At 44.9% G+C, this 13724-nt stretch overlaps 2 protein-coding genes and 1 long non-coding RNA gene across 3 annotated transcripts; 2 read left to right on the top strand and 1 right to left on the bottom strand.

The window, feature by feature from the left end:
- Window positions 1-6011: 6011 nt before the first annotated feature.
- On the top strand, window positions 6012-9544 carry mrps9 (mitochondrial ribosomal protein S9). The gene is made up of 11 exons (XM_061272616.1): window positions 6012-6122; window positions 6649-6831; window positions 7375-7437; window positions 7520-7550; window positions 7625-7704; window positions 7772-7857; window positions 7943-8018; window positions 8091-8259; window positions 8340-8448; window positions 8799-8968; window positions 9234-9544. Exons 1-11 carry the CDS (start codon window positions 6033-6035, stop codon window positions 9323-9325), a joined length of 1149 nt encoding a protein of 382 aa, XP_061128600.1. The 5' UTR covers window positions 6012-6032; the 3' UTR covers window positions 9326-9544.
- On the bottom strand, window positions 6884-7639 carry LOC133150229 (uncharacterized). Its single transcript, XR_009713741.1, has 2 exons — window positions 7258-7639; window positions 6884-7132 (listed from the first exon to the last, which is right to left on the bottom strand). It is a non-coding gene; the product is annotated as an uncharacterized LOC133150229 (long non-coding RNA).
- Window positions 9545-10238: 694 nt separating the features above from the next.
- On the top strand, window positions 10239-13515 carry LOC133150228 (SLAIN motif-containing protein 1-like). The gene is made up of 8 exons (XM_061272617.1): window positions 10239-10576; window positions 11015-11145; window positions 11481-11603; window positions 11706-11768; window positions 11926-12081; window positions 12349-12600; window positions 12699-12806; window positions 12883-13515. Exons 1-8 carry the CDS (start codon window positions 10284-10286, stop codon window positions 13098-13100), a joined length of 1344 nt encoding a protein of 447 aa, XP_061128601.1. The 5' UTR covers window positions 10239-10283; the 3' UTR covers window positions 13101-13515.
- Window positions 13516-13724: the final 209 nt, after the last annotated feature.

The following is a 13724-nucleotide window of genomic DNA, read 5'->3' as shown; positions in this document are numbered from 1 at the left end:
GGGAGCCAGACACATCACCGACTCCGATGGCTTTGTCAATACTGCTTAGATCAGGAGCCACGCCGACCTGCTGCGACCCCCCCTCCACCTCTCCCCCTCCCACCGCCCCATCCCCACTTCCTCACATGACATCACATGACTAATTGGTTTGGAGACATGAAGCAGTTCTCCTCCATCCATTAATTTCCTATTTTGCTTGTCCTTATTGTGGGGTCATGGCTAAGGTCAAGCAATTGCAGAGCATCACAAAAAAAATAAAAGAATCAGTCAAAGTCACATTTATCAAGAATCTTCTTCAAATGAGACATTCCTGATATTTTCAAATATTTCTGAAAATCTTTGCAGGATGACAGGCCACTGGACTGGTGATGTATTATGTAATATTTTTTATCTGTGCAATCTGAGTATAGACTGTCTTCTTTTAAGACGAAGGCGTGTATGGTTTAAAAAAAAAAAAAAAAGGCTCACAAACACTCTATAGTAAAAGTTGACCTTTGGCCGCAAAACTCTCAGCACGAATGTTTTTGTCGTGGCCATTCGAGCCTACCAGCTCCTAAACGGCACACACAAAACATTTCTGACAGGCTGAAACTGTAGGTGCATGCGTGGATTAAACCGCCGCTATAGAAAAAAAGACAGCCGGCATAAAAAAAAAAAAAAGGTGAAAGAATTGAGAGCACCCGGGCCGTCTCACTCGGTATCTCATTAATCAAAACAAAAAGCAGATTGGAAAACGAGCGTGCAGGCAGGCAGCAGCCCCGGTTTGTTGGTGTAACCATTTCTAGCCGCTGGATTTAATAGATTACTAATGATGGGCCGCGGGTCCTTGCAGGTTAGACATTAGAGCCCCGCGCCACAAATGAGCGTGCTAATCCGCAGTTTCCAGCTAGATGCGAGCGAGCGGATGCGGTTGGCGCTGTGATGCGGAAACGGTTTGCTGCCTGCAGGTAATCTCGGCCCGGTGAGGAGCGGCACGCACAGAAAAGTGTGAGGATGAAGCTCACGATTCCTCCGATCTGACCAATCCTCTTAGCGAGAGGCAGCTCCTCTCAAGCGTCAACGTTTCCCTGCTTAAGCGGGAGAGGAGGCAAAGAGAAGAGACGCTCTTTTGCCCGTATTAAACTACGGCAACATCTGCTAAGCGTGCAAAAATTGTACAAAAGCAAACACAGAACTTGCTTGTACTCAAACATCCGAGTGGCTTCCGCTGGCGTTCTCAAAAGCTTTTGCTCATTGAAATAAAAGTAATTAATTGGTGCCATACACCAAGGACGTAATTATCTTTCTTTCCAGTAACTGGCACATATTTAATTACCAGTAATTGTTCCCCGAGCGTCGTTCAAAAGTGTTGCACACCAGACGCTTCTGATAAAGCCAACACTAATCCTGCACTTGATACTCATGTACAGCAAATTTGTGACTTTGACAACGCACACATCATCAGAGCCTGAATGCCAAGTAGGGCTTTGTCTCACGCCACACGCACACACCCATCTTGCACTTTGTTTGCCACCTCAGGGTGCAAATTCCTACCTTTGCTTCCCGAGGTGTTAATGCCTGCCAGATTGGAGGGGGGGGGGAAGTAATTTGAGATCATTCCGCAACAAAGGCCCGGGATACTGATTAACGCCTCGGCTGCTCTCTCTCGCCAATCGGTGTGGTCCCGTTTAAAAGTAGCGGCAGGAGCTAAATGTAGCCTCGGGGCGTGCAGGGCCAGAGGCTACCAAGGCGCCCTTCAACATGGGAACAAGGTTTAATAAGTAAACAGCAGAGGCGGAGAACAGAGCTGTGATCAGGCTTCAGCGGGCCGGCCGAGCCCCCGGTACACGTTATTAGCTGATTAGCCTGGCCGATTGGACCTTGTAATTGCGGCGGCTTGACCCCCCCCCCCCCTCCCTCTGGGCAAATATTTCATTTTAGTGGTTTAACCTTTCTACATTGTCAAATTGCCAGATGTTGAGGAGGGAAGGCTCGCAGATTTGTTCGTTCATATCGGCCCATAGTGATTTGTCCTTCCCCCCCGAGAAGTTCTGGTGATGTCAAGTCACGAGCGAGGAGTATCATTTCAAATCGCCGTGGTCATTAGCCAGGCTGGGAAGATCAATGGTGAGAGCAAGCGTGCATATTAACCTTGCAAAGAGTCCCTCGCACTAAGCAGAAGTGTCATTAGTCAAGTGTTAAGGTGCCGCGTTAGGGTTATTAAGTTAGGTAAGTTAGGGTTGTTGTTTTTTTCCTCTTAAGTAATTTTACATTATATGCTCACAAGTCGACTTTTGGTAGTGAAATGTGACCGATTTTAGGTTGCCATTCACATTCACGCCAAAAGACCATTTAATCGTCTCCATGTTTTTCCTACGTAGGCTGATTCTCTAAGACTCATCCAAATGTGTACTGCTAGTCTTCACGTACAAAAAGTCGATTGTTATTTTGCACGTGTCCAAGCAAGACACGCTTTGACAGGTTTTTCCAGTGGTGTGTTTTTATAGATGTCTATGAACTTGAATAGAATGTGTACAATGCGCTTGAGTGTTTGCCCCCCCCCCCCCCTCTTGGGACCTTACATTGGAGCAGACTGGGCTCATTATGGGGAAAAGTTTCAGGGGGATGAGGAGGGCAACCGGGGTGCCGGATGTTTTTCTTCGGTCATTCCCAGACATTTGGAGAAGTCTCAGGTTTCGTCCTGTCTACCTTCCAAAGCAAATCCTCTTCCTCTCCAATGAGCCAGGCCCCAGTTCGTTCAGTCTGAAATGGTTTCCTTCCTCTCCAGCCGTTCAAATGAACAAAACACCGAGAGGGAAGAAGGGGAAGGAAAGTAGTCATGTCATCTCTTCAAGCCAGAGATGGACTGAAGTAACCTTTCAGCTGTTGGGGGAACTCAATACGGCGTGTGAGAGGGCAACGGGGTGAGCTGGTCGACAAAGTGGTTCCAGGTGAGGGATGGATGTGGATGTTGGGAAACATTTGGATCAACCTCTCGGAACTGAGGTGGAAGGTCATATCGGAAACACGGTTTTGCTGTAAGCGGGTGTGCGAGAGTTGTGTGGGCCGCCTCAATGCTGCAAATATATCATGTTTGTCATGATTAAATCTTAAGGAGAATGTCAGCTATCATAATATTATCATTATCGTCACTCCCGAAGATGGATTTGGATCTGAACCTGCGTGAAAATTACGTTGGCTTTTATTTGAATGCGTGCATGTGTAAAAAATTTTTCATAACGGTGACAAATGTTGATTTTAAATGTATTGATTGGAATATAGATTCCGATTAATAATTCCAATAAATACATTTAAAATCAACATTTGTAAATAAATAAATAAATAAGTAAATAAGCAAATAAGCAAATAAGCAAATAAATAAAAAAATAAATTGGCTATATAAGCATGGAGACAAGCTTAATTTTTACCTGAAATGGCTTCTTGTATCGCATGTATCTTTATATTTCCAATTCATCTAATTGAGGGTTTATTTATTTATTTATTTATTTATTTATTTATTTATTTATTTATTTATTTATTTATTTATTTATTTATTTATTTATTTATTTATTTATTTATTTATTTATTTATTTATTTATTTATTTATTTATTTAGGCGCTTTCAATCAAAGCAAAAGTTTCCAGTCGATCAATGAACAGACCTCCTCGTTCCAATACTTTTGGAGAGGATTGTATTTCTGAACAATTTGCCAGAACACTGTCTCATTCCGTTTGTTATCATTTTCTTCCAAACTGTCAAAGGCTATTATCCGCAGATACAGCGGACCCAAACGGAGCAAGACTTGCGGTGGGGCTCAGGCAGCACTTGGGCCCGTGGAGGCACCGTGAGGAGAAGGCGCTCTAATACCTGCAGACAACTATGGCCGCCGCTCAATCTGTTGCACGCGCACTTCATTTCACGCGCTGCCAGAAGTGCTTTGTAATTATCGTGATATTGATGAGGGCTGATTCCTACAGGTCATCGCTGGCACTTCGGTTCCCTTTACGCATCTCAATAAAATGTCTTTATCTATTACTGGTGGCAAATTAATTTCCACTCAGGGACAGTTCTCTGTAATCTGCAGATTTTTGACATACCTGTGTGCGTGCGTGCGAGGGGGCGGGGCGAGGGGGCGGGGTGCGCCTTAGGGAATGAACGCGCGCCTGCTGCAATTCAACGCACGCCACCCATCTTTTCCCCGAGCCTTGAACTTTTTACAATACTTCTGTTACGCACTACAATATAAATTCAAAATGTCTGCTAAGTGATTTGCGGTATGAATGACCACTTGTAATTAAATCCAGCGTGGCTGTCTGGCAGTGCGCTGAATCCCCCCGCGCCGCGGCACCGAGGGTAAATAAAGGAGCACGAGGAAAGTGGCCATTCGAGTTTCCGTGTTTGTGGAGGAACCATAATGGATTCTTTAGAGCCGTGAACGGTTTGTAGTCATGTTTCAGCATGATGGGCTTATCCCTTCGCACGGCGCTAAGGATATTAGGAAATCAGCGGAAAGCGGCATGGAAATAATGACGGGAGAAAAGCCTCAGCTTGGCAATAGTAAAGCCTTCGTCCTCGGCAAAGTGGGGGAAGGAGCTCTTGGTTTAATTCCACGGTGTGATATCCTCTGTTGGGATGTGTATGTTCCATTGCTGTTTTAGGCGCATAATTAAAAGGGTGCCACTTCATTTAAGAGAAAAGGGAGGTCAATGTGGCCTATTGTGGAAATCAGCGGCGAGTCTCGGATGGGTTTGTGATTTTATTTTCCGCAGCATCGCCTTACCCCTGCAGTGTTTATAAACAAACCCCAGCTTGTCATCAGGAAAAAGTGAAATTTGAAGATCTCCTTGCAGTCCGCCCACGACAAGTCTCCTGTGAGATGAGGAACGGATGATTAATGTCCCAACCGGTAACTCCACTGTGAATTAGAGAAGGCAGGTCGAAAACTATTTTTCTTGGTGGGCAGGAGGACGCTGGTGGCAAGAGAAAGGGGCAAACATTGTTTATCATCCAAGTGACGACAGGCCTCCTTGAGGCAATCTAACCACACGGCCAAATCGACTGGCACCGGCCTGGAGTCAGTGCCCCTTCACTGTGATTAATCTTTCCATGTTCCTGTTCCAACTCTATCAAAGTGAAGACACGCAACATTGATCTGTAGCCATAATGCTCTGTATCATGCACACAAACTCTACACATACATTTTGTGCATTCTAGTGGTTAGGTTGTGAAGTCAGTCTGGGATGGGTAAACTGGGATTGGAGTGATGGTTGGATTCGAGTAAAATAGGAACAGATTTTGTTTTCCGTAACGTTATCTGGCCTGTTTGCTTTGTGTTTGGAAAATAGCTGCTTTTTTTCCTCACTAGATATGTCATGCTGTGATGTGGACTGGAGAGCCCCTCCATTACAAAAGCGGAAGTGGCCTATTCATCATTACTTTATTGTTGAAAGATGTTTTGTTTCAACATTCAGTTTACTTGTTACTTCATTTGTCAGCTCTGGCAGTTTGTGTTGTGGCCTGCATGCCATCATGTGCCTGTTATTATCCACTTTACAGTGCATTATTTGTTTTTGTTGGTTAAAATGCCTTTTGGGAGGAAGGAATTTTGTCATTGAGCTACTTGTTTATAACATATGGGAATAAATTGTATACCAGGCATGTTTTTGCATACACAGTATGATAGAGAAAGAGAGAGACAGAAAGAGAACGAGAGAAGGGAGTGAGGGGAACAAATAAACGACAGATTAATACCTCATTCAATTAAATCTTTGAATGTAAGAATATGTAATAAATAATGTGATTAATATTATCTACTCACTATACCATGTGTCCTTGTATTTTTAATTCAGATAACTATATATTCTTGTTTATGTGTATGTATCCATGTATGCGTGTGTGTGTGTGTGTGTGTGTGTGTGTGTGTGTGTGTGTGTGCCCTTCGATGGGAACGTTGCCCCTACCAATATGGCCGTCATACAGGCACGTTACGCAAGCGTATCTCTGGCTAAACGTCACGTCAACTTCCGATGTGACGTCACTTTTAGCCAGCCATCATGGCGGCGCCGTGTACGCGAGCACTGGGTTCTTTTCTCACAAAATGTGGGACATCTTGTTCAAGAGTCTCGTCACAGGCGAATCGGCAGGTAAGTTTTTTGTTATCGGCGATGAATATTTTCCCAGTTGGGAGTTTCAACGATATAAAAACAAGATTAAAAAGGATATGCCCTTGAGCTAGCATCTTCTTGCTATCAGAACTCGTTTTACAGTTGCTATGTTACGACAATACGGAAATATGATTTTATGTTTCAAGCGAATTATGTAGTAATTTAAGAACTAAGGAATTTCCTCACTTTTTTTACTGTACTAGTCTCACGCATTACGTTTCGTATGCACACGTTTCATGAAAGATAACATTCAGTACAGATGTTGATATCTCACATCACCCTTCAACTCCTGGTAAAGTAAAATAATCTTCGATAGTATTATGCTAATTTCTGAATAACCCGAAGTTTCGTTTGTGCCTTATTCAACCTGTTTCAAACTTATCTCTGATGCGGGCTATGACGTCACGTTGGTGAACCCCTGCAAATTTGTTGTTTTCTTCACCAATGCAATGTTTGTGTTAGAACATTGAAAAAATAATAAAACTCTATGCATCTTCTCCTCTAGGTACCCCGGAGACAGATATGCACAAGTGCCATCATGCACAGGAAGAACTTGGCTGCCGCTGGCCCCAAAAAGTTTACGATGGAGTTTATCGAGAAGCAGGTGGAGGAATTCAATCTCGGCAAGCGGCACCTGGCCAACATGATGGGAGAGGACCCTGAGAATTTCACTCAAGAGGACATAGATGTAAGCCTGGAATTTGTATTTTATTCTGAAATGATAAGAGTATTTGTCGTAGTCTGTGCCGATGACTTGTATTTAATTTCTTTACCTCCATGCCACCCAAAAATGAAAGCCGTTGTGATGCCCATTAAATGTTCAGCTGGCGCCCTCTTGGGAATGGCCGCCATATTGCGAGGGGGGGACGCAGGGGTGACTTCATCTGTCGTTGCCTTTTACCACGCTTCTTGTCGAACTGCGAGAGCCTTTTGTTGTTCCTCCGCTGCTGATGACGAGCTGAAATGTCAAGGTGCCGCCTGCGCACCACCTGCTCGCCCATCCGTGACGCCCGAAAAACAGAGAAGAGCATCTGTTGGACGCTTAGTGAGCACACTTGCTGAACTTTGTCTGAATCGTCCGCTGGCTGTCAGAGTTGCCGCAAAATGAGCTCACCTTTCCTTGAACCCGCGGGCAGCTTGCGTCCTGCTGTCTCCATGACCTTCGACCTCATCTGTTGTCATTGTTTTTACTTTCTTCTAAAATGTTTTTTTTTTTTCTGCCACGCTGCAGAGAAGCATCGCCTACCTTTTCCCCTCGGGCTTGTTTGAGAAGAAGGCGCGGCCCCTCATGAAGGTCAACACTCTGACTCGACATGTTTTCTGAACTATCACGTTAAAAAAAAAATAAAAACCTTATTTTTGCGTTTCTCCATCAGCATCCGGAGGAAATTTTCCCAAAGCAGCGAGGTACACCACGCCGACACGAAAACGTTTTGCCCGTTGCTCTTCGGAACTAACGTTGGCCTGTTTTCTTCTCGCAGCTGTCCAATGGGGGCCGGACGGGCGGCCGTTTCACTTCCTGTTTTACACAGGCAAACAGGCTTACTACAGTTTAATGCACGTGAGTTTGCCTCCAGTTCTGCCTAAAAACAAAACGAATCCTAAATTCCATTCGTGATCCTTTTTAGGACACACAGAGTAAAATCGTCAACATCGAGAAGCATCAGGATCGTCTGCGTGTCAAAGGACTCTTCGACCAGGACGTCAAGCCCATGTGGGTGCAGGAATTGCTTCGGGGGGGACCGAGGAGTCACGTTATTGTTACCACGAGTGTAACGGCACTGTCCATCTCTCATTAGCCCCCTCGGCACAAGCAGGTGGCTCCTGAAGGAGGAGCTGGAGGAGTTGCTGGTGGAGCCCATTTCCGTTCATGATGTAAGCCTTTCCGCACAAACGCCGTTTGAGTTTATGGGTCCACACGCAAGCTCAACTGTGATGTCCTTGCAGTATACTCGCTTCCTTCAGCTAATGGAGCGGCTGCTGTCTCTGCCTTACTGCGCCATGGAGGAGCAGTTTGTCCTCCGTTACCGCCAGGAACTCCAGACTCAGTCCAGGAAGCAGACAATCCCACCTCTGGAGAAGGACGAAAAGGGCCTGGCTTTTAGCGCTTCACAAGGTAGAGGCGGACTCGGATCAGGATTTTAGGATGAAAAGAAAAAATGGAAACCCATCGTTGCCCTGTTTGTTGACTCTCAGGACGAAGAAAGTCATCCAACGCCTCGGTGGTTCTGAGAGATGGCGGCTCTGGAAGTGTCACCGTTAACGGGCTGAGCTACGTCCGGTACTTCAACGTGTTACAAGACAGGTTGGCGGGAGCCTTATTTTTTAATTTTTTTCTCTTCTCCAATTACTCCTCCCACCACACGCCGTGTCTTTATCGCCTTGTTGTGAATTAATGACACAGTTGAGAGCATCCGTGTCAGCAACCTCACACGCCCGCATCTTCCCGCCGTTGCCGAGTCAGGCGTTTTTCCCAATATGTGCTGGCAAGCGGAGTCACTCGACCACGTCGCTAAGGATGCATGGCAATTGGAAACTCTCCATGGGAGTCAACGCCATTTTATGCTAATAAACCAAGAAGTTCAGCTTTGTGAGAATATTACACGTTGCAGTTGATTTTATCGTCTTTGTCCACTTTGGGTGTTGTGTGGACAGAGAGCAGCTGATGTTCCCGCTCCAGTTCATGGGCATGCTGGGACGCTTTGACGTGGAGAGCAGCGTGAGCGGTGGCGGGCGCTCCAGCCAGGCGGGGGCGCTGCGACACGCCATCTCCCACGCCCTATGCAGCTTTGTTTCTGAGAGAGAGGTTGAGATCATGAGGCAAGGTGAGGATGCCGGCCGGGCAGCTACCGTAATTTTCGGACTATAAGTCGCACCGGAGTATAAGTCGCAACAGCCATAAAATGCCCAAAAAAGTGAAAAAAAAAACATGTATATGAGTCGCTCCTGAGTATAAGTCGCCCCCCCCACCCAAACTATGAAAAAATACGCGATTTATAGTCCGAAAATTACGGTACTTTTTTTTTTTCGTGACAATTGCTCAAATTGTTCTCAAATGTTGGAGTTGTTTCTTTTGTCTTCATTGGACAGCTGGTCTTCTGACTTCTGATCCCAGACTGAGGGAGAGGAAGAAGCCCGGTCAAGAAGGTGCTAGGAAAAAATTCACCTGGAAGAAACGTTGAGGGTGGACCAGAACTTGTGAAATAATGACAAGCTAGTCATTAGGAAACTTGACAAATGGAACTGAGATGGGCTCCGATTCCGAAAACGTTATCATTCATGACGGAACATGAGTCATTTGGCTCTCAGCCAGCAGGTGCTTGTGTCCAAAACGACTTGGATTAAACTACTGTAACTGTTCTGCATATTTTTGAAAAGAAATAATGTCGATCCAATTCCAACACTTGTGTCATCAAAAAATAGTTCTGAATTCAGCAGCCGTCTCCTTAAAAATGTAACTTGCTTATCTGGTGCTACAGAAAAATAGTGACTTTAATACAACAATCAGGTTTTGCTGTCAAATGTACACATAAATCTGATCATTTAAATCACAAAAAAATATTTTTCAAGAGTAATACCAGATTAACAATTGTATGATCTTTCATGGGTTTTTTTGGCCAACATTTATAGTGCGGCAGGGTGGGAAAACTGACCCGTATGGATGCTTGAGGGGTAATGATATGCTGTAACCACTAGATGGCGGCAAATGAACGAAAAACCCATGTGCTTTCAATTCCTACCAGCTACAAATTGTGAAGTTATGCTGTAATCGGCGTAACCAGTAGATGGCGACGAATGAACGAAAAGACCGTGTGATTTTAATTTCTACTAGCTGCAAATTGTGGAGTTATGCTGTAATCGGCATAACCACTAGATGGCGACAAATGAACGAAAAGCTCATGTGATTTTAATTTCCACCAGCTACAAACAAATTGTGAAGTTACGCTGTAGTAATCGGCGTGGAAATAAAAGTCACACATTTATAAAGTAAGATTTATTTATTTATTTATTTATTTATGAGCGTGGCACTGTCTCAAAGAGGCGGCTTTTGTGGAGTGGGCGGAGTAACTTTTTTTTTTTCAATTAACGGAAAGAGCCACCAGATTGACCCTTTCACGGTTGACTCGATCGAGAGATCCGATGGAGACTGCAGTGAACTTGGTTAACGTGGACCTCAAGAAGAACCTTGCGAAAAGCGAGCTGCATTTGAGGAGGGTGCATAAGCTCGTCCTCAGCCTGGAGCTCCTCAACAAGCAGAAGCTTCCAACCGGGCCCTGTGGTCGAGCTTGGAAGCCGCTTCCGTGTCAGCTGGGCTCACCGAGAGCGCCTGAAGACCGTATCCAGTATTTGCAGAAGCATTACGAACCGTTAGTTCTGGACGAGGTGGAACTTTTGGACTTGGACGCGACTGGATTTTCTGATCATGAGACTTGGTGAGTGTCTTGCTTGTTGTTGTACATTAGGAAAAAATATGCTTTTCACGAGTTAGTTTGTCCTGCTGCAAAGCTCACATAACGCCAAGCTGTCCATGCAGGAAAATTATTTTGGCATTTAGTCACTTCAGCTTTAAATCTTTGTTTGGACATGTTTATCAGGATGTAATTGAATTGCTTTGGAAATTATTTGTTTACTACAAATCTAACATTATCTAGGTGTGGCATTTCTTATTTAGATTTAACTATTAATTATTACTCTCAGATAACAAATAGTGTAAATATTGTTGCTACTTTTTAGCATAAGTTTTGCAAAATATTGACAAGCATTAAAATTGAAAAAAGCACAACCAGTGAATTATTTTTTTTTTTACATTCTTGTATGGGTTAGCCAAGATTTTCCATATGCAAATAAATTTGACAGTGTGTCTTTGACAGGTTGTATGTGCCGCCCCAAACAAAAAAGAACTCCCAAGATCCTGTCACCCCCTTACAATGGTGCCGCCATGTTCTGGAGGCTCCCGAATGGAAGGTAGCGAGGCGTTTCATGCATCTCCAACTGGAATCTGGTAAGAGAATGCAAGGTGTGCTTATCACTTTATTCAATCTATTGAGCAGTTGGGGATCCTTCCTTTCCTGTCAGCTTTGTTTTCAGACAAAAGCGTTTTATTCAGGACGCTGCATGGTGACAGGCGGCGCAGATGAGCTAACGCTAGGCTTTTCAAAGACGCCTTTGTCAGGTCAATAGTCTATTCAAATGTTTCGTCAACTCTTTACAAGAACCTCCCAAGAAATGCTTGCAACTCTCAAGTTAATAAATATTGAAAAATGGATTGTTGAGAAATTCAAAAGTTAAACACAACTGATTTGTTGTCCTCACTCTGAAACTAGCTTTTCCTTTCAGCATCTTCAGCTTTGTGCTGGCGTCAAGTACTGTCCAGCCCTGGGCCCACCACAACCCCTCCGCCTGTCGGCAAAGTTCCGGTCGTGTCCCCCATCAGCAGCCCACGGTCGCCTGAGACTCACGGTAACCCACATGGAACTCACAAACCAACCAAAGTTATGCTTGGGGGGGAATTAAAAAAAACAAACAAAAAAAAAACTTATTTTTGTTTTCCTCTTTCTTTAGCTCACTCTCAGAGCCCCAGTGGGAGGGCAAGGACTCCCACCTTCATCCCCCATCTGACGCGTGGTAAGCCTGCTTTGGTCTCAATGAGCGAGGAGAGCTTTACTTTTTCATTTTTTATTATTTATATTATTATTATAATATATATTATTATTTATAAAAAAAAAAAGTCAAGTGTCAGCATCTGAAAATGAAGACAAACGTACTTTTTCTGGGTTGCCAGGCAGCAACAGCAGCCCGCGGCGCCGCAGCAGCCCTCGGCAACAGGCTGACCTTGCCGTCATCCCTCCTGGGCCGGACGAGGATAACTTGGTCCCTCATGGCTACAAACTGAAGGATCTGACTGATGTGCAAGTGGTGGCGCGGCTGCAAGAGGAGAGTAAGTCCAAACCCAAAAGCAACAATTCCATTTCTTTCTTTCTGTCTAATTGCCGTCATGCCCCCACTAACTGCAGACCTCAGAGCTCATCGCTACTTTAGCTTCATTAACCCTTCCAGGTGATCGATTGTGTGTGTGTGTGTGAGCGCGTGTCAGAGGTGGGGACTCTTGTCACATGACTTTACTCGAGTCAGACTTTAATCGTGATGTGACAGTCCCGCCTCTGGTTGCGTTTGCCGTGCTATTCCTCATAACCCGCTCGCCCAGAACTCAGGCAAGCTTGCGCCAGCACTTCATCCGCCCTGGCCACCCGACGCAGCCGGAGTGTCACCCTCCCGCTCAGCGCTCGCCCCGACCCGGAAGACGAAGCTGGCGGCAAAGGTCAGCTCTACCCACAGCGCGCCCGCACCTTCTCCAGCGACCGAAACTTGCAAAGCAGCAGCTTCCTGTCCGTACATCCCTCCGCCCAGCCTCGCCCCTCCGCAGGCCGATTACGCCAGCCTTCCAGAACAGGTCCAGGTGAGGAAAAATTGAAACTTCTTCAAACTTGACTTGAATGACAAAGAAGCACACAATTGGACATTTTGGATGAGATGTTCTCTTTTTGTATCTTTCAGATAAGACCCAGAGCAGCTTGCCCAACCTTTCCCGAGCTCAAAGTGTCCCCAACGCTTCTTTACTTGCTACTAACCAGAACTTTGGTTCTCCAAGCTGCATGACCTCCCGTGAGTAATCGGCGCCTCTCAGATTTCTACTCAACTTTTTACACACGTGGACAATATTATTATGTCTCCACTCCAGCGACCTCGCCAACCTTGCGCCACGCCAGAGTCCAGAGCACGGGGAGAACATCTTCACCATCACGGCAACCACCCAAGGCCAGCGCCTTTGCTTTACGTTCAGCGGGCGGCGCCGACGGCACCAGCAGGATCCCGATGCGGAGTAAATGCTCCTCCTACTGTATGTCGGGCCTAAGCCCACCTTGGCCCGGCAGTAGCTGCAAGGTGGCACAGCTATAGAAATGCGGTGCGGTTATTTTCCACGTGATGCGTGGAAGTTACAGCGCTCGTGTTCCTTTAAGTTGTTTTATTTTATTTATTTTGTCTGCCAATGGAGAGTTGTCACTGCTGCTTCTGTGCACTGAACAACCTTTTAGAATATTTCAGATCTATTTCGAAGTGTGATTATTATTAAGTTTTGACCCACTTTGGCAACATATGCCGACAATGCTGCTAAAATGTGATGTCGCTTTTTTATATTTATCAATGGTCACATAATGATGTGATTAGTTTGTTCACCTTTTGTCTTAATATATTTTTCTCCGTGTGGTTTTACACAAGACGCATGCACACAAGTTTGTTTGGTCACACTTAACACGAATTATGATGATGTTCTGATTTGCTCTTCACCCAGATTGTCACGGTTATGCATAGTTCAAAGTAGCACTGCAGCATTTGTTTTCTGTTTGTTGCGGCTAATTTAATTACTTTTCATTAAAGATATTGAAATTCATGACTATTCATATTTTTTTTTTGAGGAATATCTCAGTCAATGTCAAATCATTTCCTGCAGCAATGACAAATGCGAAGTTTATATGTGGAATTTGTCTTGAGTACCAAAAATGAATCTAGATTAAGCCGTGT

This window comes from Syngnathus typhle, linkage group LG2 (assembly GCF_033458585.1).
Source record: "Syngnathus typhle isolate RoL2023-S1 ecotype Sweden linkage group LG2, RoL_Styp_1.0, whole genome shotgun sequence".
Classification (NCBI taxonomy): domain Eukaryota; kingdom Metazoa; phylum Chordata; class Actinopteri; order Syngnathiformes; family Syngnathidae; genus Syngnathus; species Syngnathus typhle.
This window is presented reverse-complemented; position numbering and strand designations above follow the sequence as displayed.